General features: G+C 38.6%; 1 gene segment (V, D, J or C); it reads left to right on the plus strand.

Moving 5' to 3' along the window:
• Positions 1-17384, plus strand: part of LOC120877275 — a 29029-nt gene extending 11645 nt beyond the window's left edge. The window contains 4 exon segments of the C gene segment in view: positions 2092-2147; positions 9577-9906; positions 15271-15306; positions 16875-17384. Coding sequence covers positions 2092-2147; positions 9577-9906; positions 15271-15306; positions 16875-17017 — 565 coding nt within the window.
• The last annotated feature ends 10589 nt before the right edge of the window (positions 17385-27973 follow it).

Here is a 27973-nt window from a genome sequence, read left to right on the forward strand (position 1 = left end):
AAAAATGTTTGTTTGAAAAATACTGTAAAAAGTGAATATTTTCCAAGTTCCTCCTTCTGAAATAAGTATTATGTAAAGGTGTCTCCTACGCCCCTTCCCTTTTCAAGCTCCCCACACAACAGATGCAATTAGTCTCCTGCTTCTTTCTAGCTCACCTCTCTAGAGTCTTTTTCATTTCAATATTGATATTGATCTACTTGGAACCCCATTTATATGGTATGAGGTAGAGAGCTACTTTTGTTTTTCCCAACATAGTAGTCAATAATCCAAAATTGGTTTAAAATAATATATTTCTTTATTATTGAAAAATAAAATATTATATTTTAGTTAGTAGCTTTGTAATAAGTGATAAAATCTACTATGTGCAATGTCTCTTCACCATTGTTTTTAAAAATATTTTCAACTATCTTGTATTTATTCTTCCCACTAGAATTTGAAATCAGCTTATCTAGTCCACCCCCACACTTCACAGCAAAGACCAAAAAATAAAATGTTACTGTAATTCTGATTGGAATTGCAGTCAACTTATATACATGCTTTTAGGAAAGATTAGCTTCTTTATGGTCTTGAGTTTCTCCTTTACAAATATGACATGTTTCTCTGTTCAGGTTTTATTTTATGCTCTTTGGTAAGATATTGTGCTTCCTTGATGGCTCAGATGGTAAAGAATCTGCCTGCAATGTGGGAGACCCAGGTTCGATTCCTGGGTCAGGAAGATGCCCTGGAGAAGGGAATGACTAACCCACTTCCATATTCTTGCCTGGAGAATTCTATGGACAGAATACCCTGGTGGGCTACAGTCCATGGAGTCACAAAGAGTTGGACATGACTGAGTAATAATACTTTTACTTTCTTCATTAAGATATTATACTCTTCATATAGTTCTTCTAATTTAATCAAGGGTTTTATAACTCTTTATTTACTCTTTCGTATTTTACTTCCTTCATGGATCTTGAAATACAGACACCTCCTAAAATACTTCATAATTCTGCTCATTTTCTTGGAATAAGGGAAAACAGAGGAAAAGGATCAGAAAGGAATTGAGTGGGAAGTTATCATTCTTACCTACAATAGATAGAAAGGGTATTTGACAGCTCCAAGTAATAATACCTTGGAATTTTCAGTTCAAAACCCTTTCTAAACATGATTTTCATCCAGGTCTCGCATCCTATCCCATTGTGTTGGGGTCCGTGAGCTGCTGTGAATGGACAGTTGCCCACCATGATCTCCTCTTACATTCAGCCTCAGGACAGAGGCACTGATTGCTCACAGGGGATTAGACCAGGACCGGGTGGATCTCAGGTGGACATGGGGGTGCTCAGGACCTGTTCTGTCTGAATCCTGGAGATGGGCAACTCATCTGTGCTCAGAGAAGCACTCAGCTGCTTCTGGCAATTTCTTTTTCCCCAATCCAAGATAAGTGACATAACATTACAGAGCAGCATCCCAAGACTTCTTTCAACTTATCCAGAGAACTAGATTTACTTTTTAAGGTTTAATTTAAACAAATTTTCTCATTTGACATTGCTTTTGTAAAAATCATGTGACCCAATAGTGAAAGTGGTTTTATGGAAAAAGAAAAACTTTGTTCACATTGCTCACTGTATTTATGTTGGTATATTTGCATTTTCAGTTACCTAAGTGTTTCCGCTTTTCAGAAATACATTTCTGAATCACTAATGAAGCAGCCCTGGGGTTTGTGAGAACAGAAGAGACGTTCTTTGATGAAATCTCTGAACAGTTTCAACAAAACCGAACACCTGAAAATAAAAAGAAAGCCCTAATTCTCTGAATACTTTTCCTGGAAATAGAAAAGCAGTTGGTTGATGCCAAACTCTTCCTTTTCTGTTTTTACCCTTTCCATTATCTATCAGTGCTTTTTAATGTTTATGACTCAGAGGAAAACAAAAGGCATCTGGGTCAGTTGATTTGAGGTAAATCTATACATATTGGATGCCATGAAACCTATGTTCAAGGACTTTCAAAAGACAGAAGATCAAATTGCCACCACAAAGTGTTTTGAACTTCTAATCACATGTTGAAGCAAAGAGAAGGCTGACATTTTTGTAGAAGCTCCAATCATTGTGACAGTTCAACCGGGATCAAGGTATTTGGTGACGGAACTAAGCTCGTAGTAATACCTCCTGGTAAGTAACTTTTTCTTATTTCAACTTAATAGTGAAAATAGTTGCTTTTTAGAAAAAAACAATTTAGGATTCCCCCTATTTGACTGCCACATTCTTGGCCTCAGCATATGGACAGTTTTGCAACTACTGGTCATTGTATATGAACACAAAACTGAGGCAAATGACTAATTCACTTCCTTGCTTGTAAGAAGTTGGAATTCTACTTTTAGAAATTCAACTTTTTATCCAACAAAGAGTAGACTCAGGGTAGAAATTAAAGTATTTTGAGGACTATGTCTGTAATCTGTTGGTTTAAGTTCCTGGTTCAAAATTCTTTTCCAATAAATGGACTTTTAAATGAGAAACACTTTTCTAATTATCTCTTCTCTATAGTAAACACAATATTTCTTTCTCCCAATAACTTGAAAAAATGACATTTTTGGTTTTAAGCTCATCCTTAACAGCAGTGGAAAAAAATTATAGTAAATGATGACAGAGAAATCTTGCTTCTTATTACTCTAAATTCTTACAGGGAGGCTGAGATCAGTTGAAACTTATGCAGTCACATCTCTTGTTACATTGCCAGCATATGGAATTTGTGAGCTCAATGAGCCATCTCAGCTCCAAAGTCGATGAAAAGAGTCTGCAGTGTTGAGCATCCTTATTTGCTTATTCTCTCAGCAAACATTTACTGAGGACAGTTTCTATGTTGGATGCTGGTGATAAAAGGTGAACAAGACACAAGACAGAACAAGTTTCAACACTCAAAGAGTTTCTTGACTAGCAGAAAATCATTATAGATTCCAACATGATTGAGCCCAATGTTCTATGGCCTGTTCTGCCAGAGAGGCAAGAAGTCTTGAATTGATGAGCTTGTTTCCTTTCTTAATGCATAAAATGGTTATTGCATATAAAATCCATATTGGACACAGCTAAGCAATATAAAATCCATGTACTTTGTTGGAAAATTTTAATGAAATGGCTGCAGACCATCTTTTTAAAGAGAATAATAATATCAGCTACTATTTACTGAAGGCCAGACACCATGATAAGTAGTCTTAGGGCCTTATCTCTTTCCTCAACAGAAATTCTTATACTCCCATTTCATAGATAAGGAAACTGAGGTTGAGAGCTGTTCAGGCACTTGCCTAAATAAAGTACATGACTAGTTACTGTGGTGAAGTTTGGAATCTGGTAGTCTATTCCTAAGTGCATGGTCTGGATCATTAAGTGATGTGAGAAGCATCCTGTTTTTATATTCTGAATATTTAATCTTTTGTATTCTGACATTTTAAAAGGATTCTGTAATTGACTACTAATTAGTAATAATTCATAATTTGTATTATTACTCATGTATGAAAACAATGCTTCTGCTTCTAATCAGGAAATGAAGTGATCTGTTTCCTCCCAGAAAAGATCATGTAAGTCATATTGAATATACATCTATTAAATAATCAAAATTTGATTTTCAGGTCATCTTAATAGAATAAGTCATTTTGACACCATTCAACTCAAATTTCTTTTTGTAGTGTATCAAATTTGCTAAATTGCAAAACTTAGATCTGCCTTTCCAGTCATTATGGGAATGAAAAATATCAAATACAAACTATTATATTTAAAACAGGTAACCAACAAGTACCTACTGTATAGCACAGTATTCTGTAACAACTTATAGGAGAAAAGAACTTGAAAAAGAATAAATACATGTATATGTATAACAGAATCACTTTGCAGTACACTTGAAACTAACACAACATTGTTAATCAACTATACTCCAAAATAAAATAAAATTTTTTAAATAGTGCAGAAAATGTGATAGCAAATACTTGAGAAATACAAGGCTGAATAAAATTCTCTGACGAGCAGTGGAGGATTTTACTTCAATGCTCTTGAAACCACAAGGTTATTTTTAGGCAGAGGGGAGCAGTCTTTCAGCAAAGGAATAGCTTGAGAGATCATCATTAAAAATTCATAGTCTGTAACAACTCATTTTGTCTACTAGATGAGAATTAGATTCTGGAAAGAAGTTACTTTAGAATTAACCCAGATATTTTCCTCTTAAAACATATATATCACAAAATACCTATAAAATGTAACAAATATATATCTATGAAATACTCAAATATATTATTCCTATTATTGCTCAACTTTGGATATTAAAGAAACATTACTGTATACTCTAAGCATGAACTGATTTTATGCATGAAAACATTTTAAAGGGAGGATATTTAGAAGATTTAGGCAAAATGTTGAGAAAGGATGAAATCATACTCTCCAATGTATGTGAGATGAGATGAGACCACACAAGCCCAAGCTGCCCAGTAAGAGTGGGTTCAGTTTTTCAGTTCTTGATCATTTGTACCTAATGTGCTTTTGCTTGAGTTCCACCTGTATTTAATGTTAGCAGGTTCAATTTTTATATATTTCTACAAATATTGAAAAGATATGGGCACAATTTGAGAGCAGGCACAGAGGGAGATTTCTATAAAAGCTTTTCAGGTAGTGCAAACAGGTGGCCAGAGCACAAAGTGTTTGGTTCCAGAACACAACTTATTGTTACAGGCGAAGTTTCTTTAAATTCTGTAGTGAGGTAGGGGCAGGAGGTAGGCAATACAGGCACTGCGGGCTTGAGTGTTGGTGCTGGCTCAGATGGAGAAGGCAATGGCAACCCACTCCAGTACTCTTGCCTGGAAAATCCCATGGACGGAGGAGCCTGGTAGGCTGCAGTACCTGGGGTCGTGAACAGTCGGACACGACTGAGCGACTTTACTTTCACTTTTCACTTTCCTGCATTGGAGAAGGAAATGGCAACCCACTCCAGTGTTCTTGCCTGGGGAATCCCAGGGACAGGGGAGCCTGGTAGGCTGCCATCTGTGGGGTCACACAGAGTCAGACACGACTTAAGTGACTTAGCAGCAGCAGCAGCAGGAGCTGGCTCAGAATTCTTGAATTTACTCCCTGTTTGGTAACGAATTAGGCAAGGGGAATGACTGGAGAGGTCAGTGACTCCATCCAGGTCCTTGGAGTGTGTTCTTTCCCCGACCTAGTAAAGAGGATACTGACAAGAGTTAGCTAGTTAGACCAAGTGTGAGTCCCTCAGTGATGGATACATTAGATTCATTTAGTCTTGGGAAATTTCAAAGCTCTTAGTTAATTTTTAATTTAATTCCAAAAACAACCAAAGGAAAATTTGGACTAATATTGTTCAACTTATTTAGTCAGAGAATGATTAATATCAAGTTTCAAAATATTTAACTTTGCGACCATATTCAAGAATGTTTAAGATGGATTTTTTCCCCCTTAAATTCAATCCAGTAAATTTGTTCCTTCCTAATTTGCCTTAAAGATAAAAGTTTGCCTGGATGATGGGGAACATCTCTTGAGGATGTTCTTATCCTACGAGATCCATAGAAATGAAAGTTTTTTAAAATTTTCGCAAAGTTGATAAAGCATTGAAAAGTGAAAAAAAATTATGTATTTTGATTTCTTTAGTAGTTGTGATCATAAGAACAAATGACTTTGTAAATTGGAAAGCAACATTCTGGTCTGCTGTTTGCAACTGACTCTATTCAATGTGAATTATAACAATCCAGTTAAATGAAGGTGAACCAGTTATAACTCATGAGGGTCCTGGAAAATGATTTATACTAATGTGTAGTAAGGGAAAAGCATAGACTTTGATTTTGAATCTGTCACTTATGTATGATGATCCTTTAGCAAATACATTTTAATTCATTGGTTATTGCTTTGAAAAATTACAAAGACAATACATGCTCATAGTGAGGAAAAATTGAAAAATACAGAAACAAAGAAAAAATTAAATTTTTATATAGACACATCACTGTTAACAGATTGATATATTTCCACTGATTTATTCCGTCTATGTAACAACTATCTCAAGTTGATGTTCTGAGGATAAAATGAAATTAAAAATAAAAATTACCTATCATAAATGTTGGGACATGGTAAAAAGTCAATTCCTTCTCTAGAATTCAAAATATTACTCACTGGAATTTTTTGTGAAATCAGGAGTACAGATAAATGTATTAATTACCATCTCATCTTAGGTCAGTTTAGAACAAATAGTACTTAAAAATTCTCAGTTTCTATGACTAATTATTAACTGCTTCTAAAAGTGGCTAAATGTAATGAATGTAATTTCAAATATTAGAATATAAGGTGCTCTCTCATCTTTCAGTAGAAATGTTTAGAAATTAAAAATGTTGTATTTTTAAAATATGAGTTTTTGCAACTTGAACATACAAGCTTATAGGGATACATACAAAAGTCAAATATTCAAGTGTAATATTTAATTTCTTATCTGAATTATACCTAGAGTTAAAAATTATATCAATACAAAAACAGTTGAGAAATAATGCCTTTTGCCCATACATTTCATTAAAAATTTTGTTCAGACTCTAAACATACACTTGAATAGCAGACTTCACAGTTACATTAGGATTTGAAGAAATCAGAGATGCTAAATTAGTCTACAGTTTTTGATATGGGTTGAATCACTGTGGAGTTATTACGTAAAAATCTTCAGCGATGGGACAAAACTTGTAGTCACAGGTAGGTATCAGAGGAATGCAAATTTTTCAAGTTTCTAGAGAAGAGAAGAAAAAATTAAATTAGAGTAATAGTTAAGAATGTTTAGAGAAAACAGGGCTTTGATGATGCTTAGATGTGGAAATCTTAGAACGGATTTTTAAACGAATCTGCATAGTAAAGGATAGCACAGACAGCACTGTGTACGCATTGTGATAGGAATTAGCTTTGTGTCCATGTGGACTTATACGAAATACTAATATCTATATAATTATGGAGGTGTTTGGCCCAAGGCCAAAGTTTATTACTACAGATAAGTTTTGTGAGTTGACATGTTTCCTTTTCTGATGATGAAAGGATGTTTTTAAAGAATGTAAGCTTTGGCTGAGGTGGAGCTCTGGATCCATCACTTACTGCCTATATGAACTTGGAGATGATACTCTGGCTTCAGTTTCCTAATCCGTAAATGAGATAACAATACGTACCCAGCAGAGGTTTTATTGGAATTGAATGAGATAGTGTGAATATAGTACTTTGCACATTGACTTACTTATCATGGGTGCTGGATAATGTAACTACAACTGATTCAAAGAGAATTGTATCCAGGATGGAGCTATTTGCAGCCTCTAGCATTGACAGAACAGATGTTCTCCAGCAAATACAGTTGTATTTCTAATTGCTCAAATGAAAAATTATCTTACTGTTCACTCAAACAAAAGACTGAATTTAGATGTATTCTTTTTCTCTTTAGGGGATATTGTTTTCACTTAACAAGAAAAAAGGAATTAAAATGTGTTTGTTTTTTATTTTTGTTAATAAATATAGACTATGAACACTTTATGCACATATAATAAAATAAATCTTAATCATTTTCTTAATTGACTTCATATCTACACCAAAATTTATTGCCTCAACTTATAGCAATTTGGGCTTCATGCTTATAGTTATCAGGAAAAAAAATAAATTTTTAGGGAGAATGGTCAAGGTATAAAGCCAAATAGATGTAGCTAAAAATGTCATAAATTTGAAATTCTTATTTAAATATAAATGACTGTAATTATTTATCTGATTAAAAATATGACAAAAAATAGAACACATAAATCAAGATCAACAAATTACATATACAGATGGAGAAATATTTAGTGTCTCATTACAATCAATCAAATATTATTTGTGCTAAAACTGAAATGTATAGAATTAAGCACATTGTGAGCTAATTGTATTTACAGCATGAGTAAAAAATTAAGATTGCTTGCTTACTGATTTAGTATAGAAATCAAGACCTTTGCTACACAGGCATAACTTATCAAGAATGTTTTTCCATTTCTTCTCAAAGGAGAAATCCAGTGCTTCGTTTCTTAAGAAATTGCCCCTTGGATTATTAAATTAAATGCAAGTTAGCCAAAAGATAATATCAGCAAAGCATTCATGTTCAGTTGAAGATCAAATTGGAAAATGTTCTAAGCCTTATAATTTCAATTATTATATTAACAGTAAGCATATAATCAAGAACATCAGCATCCAAGTGACACCTTTTGCAAACTGTGATGTTTTCTTACATACCTTGACTTTGTGTCTGCAAGAAAACTCGAGAGCCATAAGTTTTAATGTGACTCTAATTCTACATACACTTTATTCAGCAGTTGTAAACAAAGAAATATTTTAGTTCATAAACAATATAGCAGCCCAAGATAGATTTAAATTTGAGGGGAGACACTGAAAGTCAAAATATGGTGTGTTCTTAGTTGTGCTTCAACTTTGAATGAAATTCCAAAATAAAATGTGTTCTTGATGAACATTTTCTAAAGCAAAACAAAATTCTATAACTGCATTACTTGGCAAGATAAATATAAAAACATTTCTGAAAATACTTTTTTTAATAGAAATACTGAAAATAATGGTTTTTTACTTCTAAATTCAAGGCACTGTAAATAATTTAGAGGTGAAACTTTAATATTGCCCCACTCAAAAGTCTAGAGTGGTTCTGATGTGACATTGAGAAGTTGTATAAAGTTATCAATTAGAAAGGAGAACTTCACTTCAGAACTGAGCATAGGAACCACATTTGAAACTAAAAGTTCAACTTAGATTGTTAAATACATGTGGACATAGATTCCCATGAATACAAGTGAATATATATTGTTTTAAAATGATAACCTCTCCTGACATTTATTTATTTAGGAATCAAAATAAGTATGATATATCCCAGAATAAGTTAAATGAAGAATAGGGTTCAACATATTTGCAGAATGTGAGAATGTATTAATTGGCCGAAGAGACCATAAGTTACAAAACCTGATATAGAAAATGGAAGTCATTTAGAAGCAACTAATCCACTCCAGTATCCATGCCTGGAAAATCCCATGGACTGGGGAGCCTGGTGGGCTACAGCCCATGGGGTCACAAAGAGTCGGACACGACTGTGTGACTTCTCTTCACTTCAAAGATTCTTACTTGTAGAGAAACCATCAAAGTTACCTCATCTCCTCCCCTAGCCCCATCACCTACTCCCATCCCTTTTAAAATAGTCTCCACTATGATAGAAGAAAAGAGGTTTAAGAAAATTAATTTGTTTATGAATGTCACAAGCATTGATATGGGGCATTTTAAAATATCAGTCCAACTTAGCACTTGGAAAAGAAACCAAAGCCAAGATGTGGGTGAGCCTCTGCTTCTGAAAAACTGTGACTTTGGGCAAGTGATATAACTTTTTGAACATCTCTTCCCATTGAAATAAAACAATAATAGGTATCTCATCATCTACTGTGGATGAAAAGCCATGTTGAGAGTTAATTCACTGGTAGCTTTTCTTCTTTTCACTCTAAGCTAAGTTGTTCCAAACTTCATGACATGCATGTTTCTTTAATAATTCTTTTCAATTCTCTTCCATTTTCCCCCACAGATAGAAGGCTTGATGGAGACTTGTTTCCCAAGCCCACTATATTTTTTCCTTCAGTTGAGGAAGTAAAACGCTATAGTGCTGGAACACATCTTTGCCTTCTTCAGAATTTTTTCCCTGATGCTATTAAGGTACAATGGAAAGAAAAGAATGGCAATACAATTCTGGAATCCCATCAGGGAAATATCATCAAGACTAATGACACATACATGAAATTCAGCTGGCTGACTTTGACTAAAAAGGCAATGGAAAAAGAACATGTATGTATTGTCAAACATGAGAATAACAAAGGAGGACGTGATCAAGAGATTCTTTTTTCTCCAGTTAACAAAGGTATGAGATTATAAAGAAACATAACCTCCAAGAATACTTTTTTTCCCAAAGGAAATACCCTACATTTTCAATCAAGCATTAATGAAAACAAATATAAATCATCTTAAATGTTGTTACCTTTAATGATAGCCTAAATGTCCTACAAAATTGTATTGGCTGGCTCAGCTGGTAAAGAATCTGCCTGCAGTGTGGGAGACCTGGGTTCAATCCCTGGGTTGGAAAGATCCCTTGGAGAAGGGAATGGCTACCCACTTCAGTATTGTGGCCTGGAGAATTCCATGGACTGTATAGTCCATGGGGTCACAAAGAGTCGGACATGACTTAGTGACTTTCACTTTCACTTTGAAACATAAAATAGAAAAAAAAATTACTAAACCTTTCTCAGATCAGTTTGATCATCTAAAACATAAAGGTCACAATGATATATTTTAGTGTTGTGTAGATTAAATGAAACAACACATGTCAAAGTAACTATCAATTAGCACGCAATAAACACACTGAAAGATATTCCATTTTTGATGATCTTACTTGATCAGAAATAAGAACAACTATATACCTTTCAGAAAAGTTCTACTTAGCAAGTAAAGTCACTCTTACTTCAGTCTTGCTTTGCTCAAGATATAACTCAGAAATAATGAGCTATTAAATGACAAAATGGTGTTTTTATGAGGAATTCAGATTGTAGCTCAACAAAAAGTAGTACAATTACTGTTGCAGATTTATTATGGTCTTGGGTTTTTGAGATTTGTGTTTTACCTACTACCTTAAGCTAAAATTTTGTAATTAAAGGTGTGTGTTAGTTGCTCAGTCGTGTCTGACTTTTTGCAACCCCATGGACTATAGCCAGGCTCCCCTGTCCATGGAATTCTCCAGGCAAGAATACTGGAGTGGGTTGCCATAGGGGATCTTCCTGATCCAGGGATCGAACCCAGGTCTCCTGCATTGCAGACAGATTCTTTACCATCTGAACCACCAGGGAAGCCCAATTAAAGACGGAGTGAGGCTAAAGTGTACAGACTTACTCCCATTCCACATAATGAATGTATTTCATCGGAAAATGCCTCTCACAAACTTTCATTGCAGCCCTAGCATGTGCCCGTCCTGGAGCGATATGTGAATGAACACATTTGGGTGAATTACTTTCCCAGAAAGATGCACTACAATAAAGAGAATATCACTCAGTCATGTCTGACTCGGTGATCCCACGGACTGAAGCCCGCCGGGCTCCTCTTTCCATGGAATTCTCCTGGCAAGAATACTGGAGTGGGTAGTCATTCCCTTCTCGAGGGGATCTTCCCACCCCAGGGATCAATCCTGCACTGAAGGCAGATTCTTCACCATGTGAGCCACAACATGTGTAAAGAGAATATGCTGCTGCTGCTGCTAAGTCACTTCAGTCATGTCCGATTCTGGGCAACCCTATGGACAGCAGCCCACCAGGCTCCTCTGTCCATGGAATTTTCTAGGCAAGAATACTGGAGTGGGTTGCCATTTCCTTCTCCAAAAGAGAATATACTCGTTCCCCAATTACTCAGAGTTACTCGTGATTTGGGCATAATGTCCCAAAGGAGTCCCTTTGATGCAGATGCTGGACATGTCCGCACAATGTAGGCAGAGGGCTGGATGTGCCTTGGCCCTGTAAGTGGTCCTGTAAAGCCCTGAACTTGGAACTTAATGTCCTGAGTATTTGCCTAACAGACTAAAGGCCCCAGAGTACCCATAAGAAGGAATCATTTTGTACTTCTCTCTGTGGTTAGGAAGCCTTTTTAAGCAGTGGGAGCAAGCATAAAAAAACTGCACAGAGATTTTGGTGTAGTAATCCGAATTTCTGAAGTAAGTCTACCTTCTCAGATCCTTAGTTGGTCCAATGATCAAATTACATTTGAGTAGTTGCCTTGGATTTGTCCTGGGGCCATGATGAAGAGTAAATGAAGTAACATCAGAGAAAATGCTTGCTTTCCAAAACATAATACTGTTGTATTTATTCACATATTCTTTGTATTTATTTATATCCTTTTCTAAAACTAACTATAGTGCTATTACAGAAACAACCCCAGATTTCTGTTTCTACACCTAAGAAATAGAGGGGAAGCAAATATACAAAGTAAGTTTACTATAACCTTGGGCTTAAATGCCCTATTAGGTTTTGATTTTCCTAATATTCAGGGGAAAATAGGAATAATAAGTTCCAGGTGATGGTGACCATAAAGGAGAGATGTTCCAGTTCATAATGTATCTTACTTGGCACTTAATTTCTGAAATAAATGCCTCCCATGGGCTTCTCAGAGTAACATAGCTAATAAGGGCATTTTATCAAAGTCATTCTACACTAAATTCCTAACGTTGTTTCTTAGAAGTTTCTGTTTGTTGTTGCTTTTGTTGTCTTAATAAAAAATAATAAATATGGAAGCACAAATCAATGACGTGATCTTGAAGGCACATAAAAACTAATCTGATCCAAGTTTTTGACCAACGATGACTGAGAAAGAGAACTTAGGATACGCACATGATTTTATGAGGAAAAAATTTTACATTATTGTTTTTAGCTCAATCAATGCATGGTGATAAGTGATCTTTATTAATATTATAATAAATTAACTGTAAGGAAAAGAAAGAGTTTTTAAAGACTTATTAAAGCCAGTTCTTAAGTATATTTTAACATCTAACATGAGTGTACTAGCATTTTCATTCTTAGGATTTACCCCAACGTCTATACAGGTTCCAGTACTCTTGCCTGGAAAATCCCATGGACGGAGAAGCCTGATGGGCTGCAGTCCACGGGGTCACGAAGTTGGACACGACTGGGCGACTTCACTTTCACTTTTCACTTTCATGCATTGGAGAAGGAAATGGCACACTCCAGTGTTCTTGCCTGGAGAATCCCAGGGATGGCGGAGCCTGGTGGGCTGCCGTCTAGGGGGTCGCACAGAGTCGGACACGACTGAAGCGACTTAGCAGCAGCAGCAGCTATACAGGTTTAGCTTCTACCCAAAAGTAGACTGTTCCTATGAAATCTATCTTAAGCAGAAAGGCATAAAGTGAAGAAGCAACATCTGAAGACACATTTGGCTAACAAATGCACAAAAAGTAAATAAAAAATAAGGCACAGGACTTCCCTGGTGGCTCAGTGGTAAGGAATCTGCCTACCAATGCAGGAGACATGGGTTCAATCCCTGTCCTGGGAAGGTCCCACATGTCACGGAGTAACTAAACCCAAGCGCCACAACTATTGAGCCTGTGCTCTAGAGCCTGGGAGCCACAACTACTGAGCCCATGGGCCCAAGAGCCTGCATTCCACAAGAGAATCCTGCACATTGCAACTAGAGGGTAGCCCACGCAGTAACAAAGACCCAGTCCAGCCAAAATACATAAATAAAACTATATATATAAAAGAAAGAAAGTAAAGTGCAGATGCTTACGGACACAGTTCAGAGCTATGGCAATGTAACGCTGAGATGCTGAGTGCAGTTCCTTGGCAATGCTATCCTTGCTGCTGGGGGTGCCCACTGCCTCTATCCTGGCTGGCTGCAAAACAAACACTAAATCTACTTTTACTTCCAGCCTTTTTTCATAAAACTGAAAATCCTCTTTGGATTCCTTTGCAAAAACAGGTACTTATGTAGATCTTTTGTAAAAGCAAAGTGGTAAAAAGTGGACTTCTGAAAAAATGGGGACACTATATCCCAAATGCATTTTTTAGAGTGAACCAAAAAAAGATCTCAAGGGTATAAAACGGCACACCAGAACCAAATCATGTGGACAAAAACACACCTAGGATAAAAAGGATAAACCCGAACAACCTCTGTGTCTCTGCTTCCCTCCATCCAAAAGTTTATTATGTCTTAAATAAATTTTGTCTTTGTATGAATATTTGCCTTTTTTCACTTTAGATAAATACAACTTTCACATCAAGTTTTATATTGTCAAGAACAAGTAATGTGATTTGGTCTCTCTCGCCATCCTGGAAAGAATTGCACCGAAATGCTGAGCTCCTGTGATATATATTTCATTTGTTAAGAGTAATTAAGAACTCTGGAAAAAAAGGTGTTTTTAATGTCCATCACTGAGTGACTAACATGCTGAAATTATGTGGTCTCTTTAGAGATTAATTTCTCTGTATTTCAATGGATTATTTTTACAAGTACCTTTCACATGGTTTATCTCATCACAATCAACATTTGACTGTACTGTCATCACTGATATGACTTACCCTCTAACCTTTATTCTCCTTTTGTGACATGGAATCCCTCCCCAGTATAACTCACCACAGTGTCATTGGGGAGTTAAAGGAGATAATGCATGTGAAGTATTTCATTAAATGTCTGGCACAGTAATAATCACTCACTAGTTATCAGTTAGTTAGTCGCTCAGTCATGTCTGACTCTTTGTGACTCCACTGACTGTAACCCACCAGGCTGCTCTGTCCATGGGATTTCCCAGGCAAGAATAATGGAGTAGGTAGCCATTCTCTTATCCAGGGAATCTTCCAGGCATTATACTGTTATCCTAATATCCATAAATTCCACGACAGCAGAAAATCATGTATGTGAGTTGGGAGTACTGGAGTATGTGTGACTTGGAAAGGTTTGGCTGTTTTTTTTTGACTAGGTGTGAAATTTACCTAAGCCAAACTCCTGCAAATGTGAGATTCTGTTGTGGATTCTTGGATTGGATACATTCCTTTTGGGAGCATCCCTTCACGTAAGCAGTGGGTGCTTAAGACTGTAGAACAGTTACTTTTTCTGATGATTTGTCTTTTTGACAATATTTCTTGAACACTTACTTTAGGGCAGACACTGTGTTAGAAGTTATGAATACAGAAGGAAAGTAAGATGGTCTTGAAAGTGAAAGTGTTAGTCCTTCAGTCACGTCTGACTCTTTGGGACCCCATGGATGGTAGCCCACCAGGTTCCTTTGTCCATTGAATTCTCCAGGATACTGGAGTGTGTTGCCAAGAATACTGACGTGTGTTGTCATTTCCTGCTCCAGGGGATCTTCCCAACCCAGGGTTTAAAACCAGGTCTCCTGTGTCACAAGCAGATTCTTTACTGTCTGAGCCACCAGGGAAGATGTCCTTAGATATTAATATTACCTTCTGATTGTAACAAAGGAGAAGAAAAATGTCCCCTTCATGAACTTCAGCATTGTCACATACAGAAAACCACATATGAGTTAGGTCTACTGAATGGTGTCAAATCAGACCATCTGTTCTTAAATTTGTAGGGCTCTTATTTTTAATGATTTTCTCCTCTCTGGGCAGATTCTATCTATCAGCTCGTCTGTCTATCTACAGACACACGCAGAGACACACACTATCAAATAATGGGTATGAACAATTCACTAATACTTGCTTTTATTTTGTAGAGGTCGCTACACGTGCCTGCATGAAAAAAGAAAGTGGTAAGTTTTTGTCTATGTTTGCCTTTATATCATGCTACCACATATTTTTCCTCTGGAAAAATTTAACTATTGAACTTCTTTGGTTTAAGGTGGAAAAACCAGAATGTCTGGATATTGCAGAAGTGGACTGAGTGATTTTTTAAGTAAATCTATCATCATTTCCTAGGAGTCATTTTAACACTGTAAATGCTGGGTTTGATGTGAGATAACTCTGAATTAGAGGGTGCAGTGATAGACTGAATTATTTCAACAGTGGATTTCCTTTGTTTGTGTGGCTTGTGTTTCAAATAACTGGATAAATGTGATATCAAGTTTCTTGTAGGGTGTTTCTTTTTTTTTTTGGTCTTTGGTGACTGCTAGTAGCTAATACATGAACTGATACTTACTGAGAGTTTTATATATACAGAGTGGTGTGCCATGTCTTGCCTAGAAATTATGTTTGCTCCTCCTAACACTCCCCTGAGGTGGTACAGTATTATCTCCTCACTTTACAAATGGGGGCAAAGAGCTGAAAGTAATAAAGTCCCTTGTACGAAGTCACAAGGCTCGATCTGGGAATTCAGCCCAGCACATCTGAATCAATGGCTCACACACTTAGTTCTCTATTCTGCCTCTAAGATACAAGCATAGAGCAAGAATCCCAAAGCGAAGGTCTTGAGATAGAATGGACCCACTGCAGGGTGCAGGGCAGGAGGCGGTATGTGTATAAGTGCATGGGCTTCTGAGTATCACAGATGGACTTTAACACCAGTTGTTTTGTTATTGCATGAATATGGGTAAATTACTTATATCTTCTGGACATTAGTTTCCTTAACTGCCAATAGGATATGATTGCACTCAACTTAGTTAATTGGGAGATAAGGTCACATATATGGAATGCCCCCCATAGGGTATCCATTTAGCTAGCACAGAAATCAGTACTAGTGGGTGGCCCCTTCTCTCTACATGAAGGTTCTAGGTGAATTTAGAAGTTCTGGCTCTGCTGATCCCCCTTCATTCCCAGTAGACCAGGAACTCAGCTAAAGCCTGACTTGACCAAGGGCAGTGAGTTATGAACATATCGCTTCCTTAGATCCTTTCCACACCAAGTGCTAGTGATTCTGGAGTTCTGACTCTATGAGACGAAGTGTGGAAAAGGGAAATTTTCATAGGAAGAGACCTGGTGATCTATTGAGGCGAGTCAGACCCATCATAATTGTTGTTATTTTTTCTTGGCATCTTACATATCTTGCAAGATTTCAGAAGAGAAGAAGTACAATTATTCTATGACATCTTAGCCACAATGAGAGATGTTACAGAAAACACAGGTGATTGAAGCATGAGCTCCTAAAGTTTCAGAGAGTTTGGGTTAAATGGTTTATTCCATTTTGTACAATGGTCTCTTTACTAGCCACCCCCCACCCTCCACCGTAAACACCAACAGATTTCCCTGGTTTGTACCCCTTAGAGGAATCTCACCGATGCACCACATATAGTGGCTCAGACTTTTCTAACTATGACATGTTTCCCCATCACTTTTTTTATCCTTTTGAAAGACGAGGCCTAACTAATCAAAGGACTTCTCTTAGATGCCCTGCAGCTGCAGTTTGCGAGCACCTCTGCCTACTACACCTACCTCCTCCTCCTCCTCAAGAGCATCACCTACTTCTCCATCATCGCCTTCTGTGTGTTTTGGAGAACAGGCATCTTCAGCTATGGGAAGATTTTCTGATAGATGGTGCCCTAAAACGGTCAACTCTTCTTCATCATCTGCATAATGGGTACATTTTTCTATTATTGTATACTGGTTTTTCCTCTGTAACAAGGAATTTTGCCATTGTTCAGGGAAAGTGCCCATGGCTGATCCGGGGGAGCCTCTCCCCACCCTGTCCCGACAACCTCATCAGCTCCTCCAGCCTCCAAGTCCTTGTACCTGCACGCAGCGGGCAGCTCCCCATTTCTTCCCTCAGCGCCTCCCCCCAGACCATCGCCCTGACCCTCCCTGCCACATATTCTGGGACTGCCAGCTTAGCTACTTGAGTTCTGTACTTTCTGCTTTAATAATAGGCATAATAATTAAAAAGAGAAACCAACAGCCACTTTTGTCTGTGTGTACTTTAATTTCATGAAATCGAAACAAGCTAAGAAACAGCATGACGACTGAGCTATTAAATTCAGCGCTGGTTGTAATAATGATCAACAACACATTTGTAAGTCTTTTCCTGAGATGGTGGTTATGGTGCTTCCTTTGGGGCACTGGCCCCAAGAGGACCTCTAGCCAAATGAAAGTACTGGTCTCCTTCTCTTTCAAAGTCACCAGATTCAGACTCATTGGTTTGGGATGTTCTGATGGTGACAGGGTGACACCCATCATGGCTTGAACTGTGCATGTTCAGATAGTACTAGTGTCTCACAAGCACTGCCTCCTGATCCTCACATTAATCCCATGAGAATTGCTCCAGCACCAGAGGGGCGTTGGGTGGAGGGTGAAGCACAGATTCTGACCGCCCCCTCCCCAACCTGAGGGCCTAGGTTTGAACCCTGAGTCTCTGTTGACATCTGTGTGACCTCAGGAAGCGATCTGAACTCTGCACCTTCATTTCCTCTTCTGGGTGATGAAGTTACAGAGCCCTGTCTCCATGAGAATGAAGAACATGAGTTAACAATGTTGGGTTCATGCAAGTCCTCAACAACATTAGCATCTAGTGTTGGCAGCTCTACTGTAGAAATGATATTGATAGATTCTACACACACACATGATCATTGTGAATCATCTCTAATCTCATTTCCCTGCAGACAAGTTGGATGTGGATGGAAGAGGGACTCATTTTCTGTTATTCACCAGAATAATAGAATTAATTAATTAATTAATTAATCCCATTAATCCTCTAAGAGCCCTTGAAGGAAGGTATAGTTATAATCCACACTTTACAGATAAGAGAAATAAAGTTATCTGCTCTTCACCACTATTTTGTTAGTAATACTCATTTAAAGCCAGGTCTCTTTGTTCTCAGATCCTATATTTTGTTACCTTGTGTGTTTTAGCTTCCCCAGCACTCACTTTCAACTGGGAAAACAAAGCAAATCAAAAGAAAATGAGACACTCACTGCTTCTTTACTAAAGAGATTCTTCAAGGAGTCAGTGAGAATTTTCTTAAGGACTTATGGGTGCATCTGCCTTCTCCTCATGTATATTCTCTGGAATCACCATACCTACACTATGGAAATCCTGCCTGTCTTTGGGAGTGTATCTAGATTAGTAACTGCTTTTTGACGGGAGTGTAACAATTGGACTGAGAGTCTTGGGCAGAGGGGAGTGTAACAATTGGACTGAGAGTCTTGGGCAGGACAGTGGATGGTACTCTGAGCATCCTGACACCCCAGCGCCTCCCTTAGACTCAATGGGCACTGAGGTCCTCAGAACCTCCCTGCAGAAGCCTCTTGTGTATCCAGGTGCGTTTCTGAGGTGGGAGGAAGGTGGACATCCTTTTGGTCCAGTCCTTTCTCACTACAGCATGACTGCCACATGGTATGGGGGGAGGAACACTGGACCAGAGTTTCCACCTCACACCCCATAGTTAGCACCTGGGCTACTTGGTCTGTTTTAACCAGTGTGTCACGTCTCCTTGACCATGTCATGTTGCCTAGTTTATCCATCTTTTGAAGAAAGCGTTCAAGCTAAATAATTTCAAATTTCCAGAGCAATTTATAAATTTAATGACTAAAGTCTTAAGGCAGCAGCAATAGCAAATGCTGGAATAGTGCTTTCTGGGGCTGGTCTTGGCACCTGTTATTTAATTCTCATGAGAAGTCTATGAGATATGCATTTTGATCTTTTCTATAATTGGGGAAACTGAGGTAGAGAAAAGGTAAGGAGTATCTGCAGAGGGAAATAGCTAATAGGAAACAGAGCTGGGATTTAAACACCAGCAGTTCGGCTACTGGAGCTCTGTTCTTTCCTTCTACAGTAGTTGCTGTTAAAATAGAAACAAATTACTTTTACTTTCAATTAAAACAGGGAAATTTTGTTATCAGGCTAAGAGGTGATGAAGACACCAGCCTCTTCCCCTGTCCATATTTCCTCTCCTTGCTCCTAGATTGAGAAGAGGTTAAATACCAACCTCCCACCTACTAACAGGATTTCTGCAACTAAAGTTCAAGAGACTTGGTTCAATAAAATAAATATTAGAACAACAGACTATATCCACAGGTAAGCAATAGAAAAGTTAAGCAAACGTTTGCATAGTTCCATATCAAAACACTCAAGGCCCAATAGATTTTTATAGAGCTAGAGTGGTCCATACACTTCTCAACAATAAAAAGGGAAACTTCAGACAATAATTCTCAAAGTTTTCCCATTATGCATTCTCTACTGTTTTAGAATTCTCTCTCTCTTTGACTTCATGCTTTGCAATCTTTCTGTCAATCAAGCCGGCTACAGTTAAGTAATACTTGATTTCCCCCTTTTAAAAAAGCAAAGTCCTATATAACTGTCAACTAGAAATCATGAGTAATAAGAGATAACCAGAGGGACTACACCAAGATGAGCTAATTCAGTCAAAAGGCTAAAAGGTACACGTTTCTGTTAGCCATGAAAACTTGTTCACGTGTATGATCTCTGTATGTTCTGTTGGGCTCATTTTCTTTTTTTGCTCTCTCTCTTTTTTTTAAATTTTTTCTTTGAATGGCAGCAAGTATTGACTACTTAGTAAGCATCAGGAATTCTGTAGGCAGTTTGTTTGCTTCAAGCATAATGCTCATTTCACTGATGGAAAGACTAGGTCCCAGAGAGACTAGGAAAGACACCCAAGGTTAAGCAGGGAGCAGAGCCAGGATACACATGGGCTAGGTCTGCATTTGTACCACAAAGTAGGTGAATGTGGGGAGAGCGATGTCAAAGGTCAGGATTTTGCTCATCCTGGTGAAAATAACATCTCATCGTGGTTTAAATTTGCTTTCCTTTGACAAGTGAGGACCAAATTCTTTTCATATAGACAAAAATTAAATTTATTTTTCTGTACAATATTTATTCATGTCCTTTGATCACTTTTTCTATAGAGTAATAATACTAACAAGTATGATGTTCATTTAATTGTATGTCTCATATTTCTATAAGCACAGGAATAAAATGTATGATGTGTGATACATGGGTGGGGAAAAGATCATTTTTTTCTATTTTTTCTAGTGATAACTTTTAAAGTAAAACCTTTTACGTGTCAGACATAAGCAAACGTATCATTTAAAATTGGAAACTCCTTTTTTTGTTTGTTTTTCATCAGTTTAGTATCTGCTAAGCAGGTTCTTTGGGAAAGGAAGTAGAAATTCTCTTTGGGAAAGAAAATAAAAGCAACCAGATATAAGAAAGATGAAATCTAACTTAGATCAACTCCTTGATTTGCATGAATTTGATTAAGCTTCTTCAGCCCAAATATGTGGCCCTCCTCTTATAAACTTGGAACTATTTTTGCATTGAGAAAGCACAGAAGGCAAGAAGGGAAACTTGCAAATCACTGAGTTTTTGCAGCTGATTCCATAGCTAGGGCCCTGCTGGGCAGTGTTTCTTATGGTTTCCAACTTCTCAGCAACTTCCAGCCCCAACTCGCCCTGGGCTGCCCTGGGCTGCCCTGGCCTGGGAGGTGCAAAGAGGGGAGGGCCTTAGGGATGGGGTGACAGCCTGAGTGGTAGCAGGAGGGCGGTGGTGTGGCTGATGAGGTTTCATTTTCTCAGGGTTTTTTATGTTTACGTGCTCTGTCAAATGTGGTTGATTCGTGGAAAATGCTCAAACTGGCCTCTACTGGTTGAGGCTGTGCAAGGGGTAGCTGGGGTGTCACAAGGAAATGAGAACAGTTAAACCACAGCCAACTTTGCTCACTTTCAAAGGGTCACAGCTAATGCAAGAAAAGTCCTCTACATAGGCATGTGATTGTTATCAAACATACTCTAGGCTGTGGGTACAGGTTCCCCAGCTTTTATAGACAAAGTTCCTCCAATCAACTTTTCTGTGAGTTGGGAACCTCACACCCAGGATTTACCTCCATCCATGCTCACGACCCTATTCTGGAGGAAAAAGCGAGATCATCCCTGTCGTTCCACCAACCACCTGGGCTCTTCCATGATCTGTGACTTACTGAGGCTGGTACTTCTTGGTCTCATTTGCCCAGTGTAGATGGGGTGACACCTGATTCCTGAGTCCAGTGACATGGACAGACTGCAGGTATGGGCAACAGCTTTGTTCCTCAAAGACAGTAATAAGGAGGCCCTGGCTTCACCTGTGCAATGAAATGTCCTATACGGAGTCACATAAGTGAAAATGACTTCAGAGTCAACCTGAGCAAGGCTTACTAGAGGACAGTAAGTCAGATGACAGTGTGATGAGTGAATGAGCAAAGGGCTGCTCAGCAAGGTCAACATGAAAAGCAGGTGTCCACCCATCTCCCCAGCAGGTCCAGCATGAGGGTCCAGGTCCTAGACTCCATCCATCCAGTCCCAGAGGGAAGCAGCTCTATGGCTGAGAACAAGGCTTTATCTCTCATAGTCTGACCCTAGGGCACATTCAAGTCACACACTGACTTGTTCTCATGACAATGATGGGCAACCAGGAGACCCAGCAGAAGTGCATTAAGGCTTCTTACGATTGTCAACTGAAAAAAAAAGCCACACAAGATAGGAACTGTGAGTTGAATTCGCTCAGTGTCTTATTGGGGTCCACAGCCTGGGACACTGACTCTCAGTAGCTCTGAGAAACTGTTCTAAAGTGGTAAGGGTTGGGGGGAGTGAAAAATGTGGAAGTGTTAGTCGCTCAGTCATGTCCAACTCTTTGTGACCCCGATTGACTGTAACCCACGAGGTTTCTCTGCCCATGGAATTCTCTAGGCAATAATACTGGAGTGGGTTGCTATTTCCTTTTCCAGGAGATCTTCCTGACCCATGGATCAAACCTGTGTCTCCTGCATTGCAGGCAGATTCTTTACCATCTGATCCACCAGGGATGTCAATATATATATAATTTTGATGAAAGGGTATATGCAATCACATTTCGGTAGAAGGTTACTGCTAGTCACGAGAATCAAATCTTAGTTATTGGCTTTAATGCTTTATTAAATATTAGATGATACAAGAATTTCAGCTCAAGATTTTTTTCCTGAACATATTTAACTATTTTAAAGTCTGTCTGCCAGCTTTCTCAGAGCAGAGAGTACCTCATTCTTGATCTCCACCCTGGACTCTTCAGGGTGTGTTAAAAGTCAGGGACTACAGTTGCTAATGACTCAATACTAGTAGAGACAAAAGGTGAATGACATTCTTCAGTTGGCAGTGCCCCCTCATGGTCATAAATTGCATGAAGGATTGGAAGGTATTTCATGATCATTTTGGCCAATGATGCTAAGAATGTTCACTTCTAGGTCAAGCCAAGATTTCACTGATAGGCCAATCGATATGCTATTACTGGAATGGGCCTTATTAACAGTAGCCTAAAGCCTCTATATCACCTGTCTTACTAATCTGTTATGGTCCAGGAAAAGCTTCCCTCTTGTTGCTTCTTCTCATACCTGAGTTACACTATTATAATTATTGATCTCATAAAGAACTGTATATTTATTCAATCCTTTCAAGACTCATAGTCATCATTATTTTTATCAGTGGCTCAGCCACATATTTGTCATGCAGCAATCTTGTAAAATAGGTAGAATACAAGCAATACAGGTAGTTGTGTTAATAAAGTTAGCCAAATATATAAGCCAAGAGCTTTTAGCACCAAACCAGTGTTTTAAGAGGTCATGAAGACTGGGGAGTGGATCACTTAAAGAAGAATTCTGATTTTTCATGTGGGTCATTAAATGTGTTGTCATAGAGGATTCATCTGGTGTGATAAAAGCACTCTTCAGTTTGAATTATGGCACAGATGCCTCCTGAGATGCTGTAAGGATACTGAGGACCACTCAGTTTTGTAACATGACTTTCTCATCGTAGAGAACTCAGAATTCAGTAGGTTAATAGCCTGTCTAATTACTATTATTTATAGTCTGCTGCATGAATTTGTTAAAGCTTTCATATGGCCAGCTACATCTTTGAATCCTGTGAAGGCACAAAAACATCTGCTAAATGGTCATACCACTGAATTACAGATCATTTGAGCCATTAGGCTTATACTAATGGTATATTTGCTGGGGCCATATCTAAATTGGCCTGAAGGTGACCTTGAATCCACAGGAAACCTAGGGTACATTTTCTGATACCTCCTGGAAGAAACCAAGGCCATTAATTGGTTCCTCAAATTCATTAAACTCTATTAGGAGCAGGTCACTATATCTCCAGTCCTCTGATCCAGTCTGTCTTGTGTTGCTGTCTCTAAGGGTAATGATATACTGGCATTGTTCACAAGGTACAAACCCCATTTGCCTAGCGTTATTAGAAAAACTCCTGACATAAGGGAGCTTTTCTGCTAAAAGGACCATAGCCTGGTGTTAACCATATAAATCCATCTCATGATTGTGGAAAGTGTTCCCCTAATAAAGTGGGAAGATTTTATTTTTCTCTTGTACCATAAGGTGTACAGGATCTTAGTTCCCCAACCAGGGATTGTACTTGCAACCCCTGCAATGGAAGTATGGAGTCTTAACAACTGGCCTGCCAGGGAAGTCCCAAGGTTAACAGTTTTTGACTGACTCAGCTCTTTGTTCTAGTGGAGCTTGAGAAACCTTTCAAGAATATTCATATTTATGGTCACTGTTAGAGTAGGTATTATTGATCAGCCAAGTGAGGGCATCCTATCAATAGTGGCTTGAATAGGACTATGACTTCTTTCTTTTAAATAAATTTCCTAAGTGAAATTCAATCAGTGTCTTGGAAGGGCAAAACACACCAAGGTTAACAAAAGGACTGGAAATAGGTAATTAACCACAAGCCCAACAACTGGATTGATATCTAAAATCTGCACAAGCTCCTTCTCAAATGGAAAAACACTTGATTCTGTGCAGAAGTCCAAGAAATTAAGAAAACATGGGTTGGGTTTGGCATCTTGGGACAACTGTCTAGTTTCAATTCTTCGCATCCTGGTCCAGATGTGCCCTCTCCATTTGAGTATCACGTTAAGGTGATCTTGAGTTACAGTTCCCTCACAGAATCAGATGCCACTGAAGCAACTTAGCACGCGTGTACTACAGACTAATCTGGTGCAGGGGTCATTTTCCAGTGGGAAATATAAATCCAAGAATCAGTTTCCTCTAGTTTTGTTGCAGATGAGCAAAAGTACCTGTTAGGGGCCTTTCCATCTAGGATGGAGTATGTCTTTCCAAGTGCTCTTCTTGTACACTGGTCACTGAAAGAGAACTAAGGGTCCAAAAACAAACATCTTTATGGTCAACTGTTTTTTTGTTTTTTTTTTTTTACAAATGTGCTAAGGCAATTTAATGAGGAAAATGTGGTCTTTTCAACAAATATTTATGTGTCAACTGGATATTCAAAGTGAAAAAAACTTACTTTCTTACCTCCAAACACACTCAAATGGCCAGGAGAGGGTGGTATAAGTTAGCAAAAGTATCTAAATAGAATTAAGGTAGCTTCCCTGGTGGCTCAGATGTTACAAAAATCTGCCCACAATGCTGGAGACCTAGGTTCAATCCCTGGGTTGGGAAGATCCCCTGGAGGAGAGAATGGCTACCCACTCCAGTATTCTTGCCTGGAGAATTCTATGGACAGAGGAGCCTGATGGGCTACAGTCTGTGGAGTTGCAAAGAGTTGGACACATTGAGCAACTATCACTCACATGGAGTAAAACAATATCACATTATGCATCAATCCAACATTCCAAAGAGGACAGAAACTGATCGCTGAATCACAAACAACCTGGCAATTTACTTAGGGCACAAGCTCTGGAGACTGGCTGACTTGGTTCAAATTCTTCATTCCCTAGGTAACCTCAGTTCAGTTCAGTTCAGTCGCTCAGTCGTGTCCGATTCTTTGCCACCTCATAAATTGCAGCACGCCAGGCCTCCCTGTCCATCACTAACTCCCGGAGTTCACTCAAACTCACATCCATCGAGTCAGTGATGCCATACAGCCATCTCATCCTCTGTCATCCCCTTTTCCTCCTGCCCCCAATCCCTCCCAGCATCAGAGCCTTTTCCAATGAGTCAACTCTTCGCATGAGGTGGCCAAAGTACTGGAGTTTCAGCTTTAGCATCAGTCCTTCCAAAGAACACCCAGGACTGATCTCCTTCAGAATGGACTGGTTGGATCTCCTTGCAGTCCGAGGGACTCTCAAGAGTCTTCTCCAACACCACAGTTCAAAAGCATCAATTCTTCGGTGCTCAGCTTTCTTCACAGCCCAACTCTCACATCCATACATGACCGTAGGAAAAACCATAGCCTTGACTAGACAGACCTTGGTTGGCAAAGTAATGTCTCTGCTTTTGAATATGCTATCTAGGTTGGTCATAACTTTCCTTCCAAGGAGTAAGCGTCTTTTAATTTCATGGCTGCAGTCACCATCTGCAGTGACTTTGGAGCCCACAAAATAAAGTCTGACATTGTTTCCACTGTTTCCCCATCTATTTGCCGTCAAGTGATGGGACCAGATGCCATGATCTTCGTTTTCTGAATGTTGAGCTTTAAGCCAACTTTTTCACTCTCCTCTTTCACTTTCATCAAGAGGCTTTTTAGCTCCTCTTCACTTTCTGCCATAAGGGTGGTGTCATCTGCATATCTGAGGTGATTGATATTTCTCCTAGCAATCTTGACTCCAGCTTGTGCTTCCTCCAACCCAGAGTTTCTCATGATGTACTCTGCATAGAAGTTAAATAAGCAGGGTGACAATATACAACCTTGATGTACTCCTTTTCTGATTTGGAACCAGTGTGTTGTTCCATGTTCAGTTCTAACTGTTGCTTCCTGACCTGCATATAGGTTTCTCAAGAGGCAGGTCAGGTGGTCTTGTATTCCCATCTCTTTCAGAATTTTCCACAGTTGATTGTGATCCACACAGTCAAAGGCTTTGGCATAGTCAATAAAGCAGAAATAGATGTTTTTCTGGAACTCTCTTGCTTTTTCCATGATCCAGTGGATGTTGGCAATTTGATCTCTGATTCCTCTGCCTCTTCTAAAACCAGCTTGAACATCTGGAAGTTCACGGTTCACATATTGCTGAAGCCTGGCTTGGAGAATTTTGAGCATTACTTTACTAGCGTGTGAGATGAGTGCAATTGTGTGGTAGTTTGAGCATTCTTTGGCATTGCCTTTCTTTGGGACTGGAATGAAAACTGACCTTTTCCAGTCCTGTGGCCACTGCTGAGTTTTCCAAATTTACTGGCGTATTGAGTGCAGCACTTTCACAACATCATCTTCCAGGATTTGAAACAGCTCAACTGGAATTCCATCACCTCCACTGGCTTTGTTCAGAGTGATGCTTTCTAAGGCGTACTTGACTTCACATTCCAGGATGTCCGGCTCTAGGTGAGTGATCACACCATCGTGATTATCTAGGTCATGAAGATCTTTTTTGTACAGTTCTTCTATGTATTCTTGCCATCTCTTCTTAATATCTTCTGCTTCTGTTAAGTCCATACCATTTCTGTCCTTTATTGAGCCCATCTTTGCATGAAATGTTCCCTTGGTATCTCTAATTTTCTTGAAGAGATCTCTAGTCTTTCCCATTCTGTTGGTTTCCTCGATTTCTTTGCATTGATCACTGAGGAAGGCTTTCTTATCTCTCCTTGCTATTCTGCCAGTAAGTTACTTAACTTCCCCAAGCCCCTGTTTCATATGTAAAATGGTCATCAAACTATACAGAAAGAAAGACACTCATTTAGAGGTAATGATAAAATTCTAGTATTTCTTTATAGACTATTTCCCATATAACTGCCAGGTATCCGCGGCTGAAATAGAAATAGTCTGGATGCTGTAACATTCTTCCCAAGGAATCAATGATTTGGCAACTCTCCTAACATGACCACATAATTCTGGTGTCTTCATATGTGACAGGTAAAATTGTCAGGAGAAGCCAAAGAAGTACATTTACACTTGTAAGCTTGAAGTCATTCTCCCATCATAGCGAGCTGACCAGCTGCCCTGGGCTACATCTCACAAGCCAACAGAGCCCAGCAAAGCTGATAAACTAGAATGGCAGGGATGGCAGAGAGAGATTAAATGTAATAAAGGGAAAGGAAGCTATTTACAGATACTGATAGCAATAGAAATTAGTATTAGGAAGTTCGGGAAAGAGGGGTGAAGGGCAGAGTGGGAATGAGAGGAAAATAGCAGATAAGGGAGACAGTGTCACAGAGATAAAAAGAGTGAGGAGGGAAATATACACACAGAATTATAGATCTCTAATGAAAGGAGAGAGAGATAATAAAAGAGAGGTAAGTAAAAAGACAGAGAGGGATAGAAACAAAGGGATAACGAGATGGAAACAGAGAGATGGCGAGGAGGAGGGAATATTAATATTGAGAGATAAGAGTAGAAAGAGATTTTCATATAAATACAGTGAGAGGGAGAGGTAAACACTGGAGGCAGAGATGGAGAGATAGGGAAATACACAGTAAGAGAATCAGAAATGGAACCAGAGACACAATGACAGAGCTATAGAGACAGAAGAATATATGTGGCTATGTACAGTGTGATATACATGTTGAGATGGATATACAGAAATAGGGGGGAATATTGTGAGAGAGAGAGAAAGAAAGAGAGG

The sequence above is a fragment of the Oryx dammah genome, unplaced genomic scaffold, assembly GCF_014754425.2.
Source record: "Oryx dammah isolate SB20612 unplaced genomic scaffold, SCBI_Odam_1.1 HiC_scaffold_18, whole genome shotgun sequence".
Classification (NCBI taxonomy): domain Eukaryota; kingdom Metazoa; phylum Chordata; class Mammalia; order Artiodactyla; family Bovidae; genus Oryx; species Oryx dammah.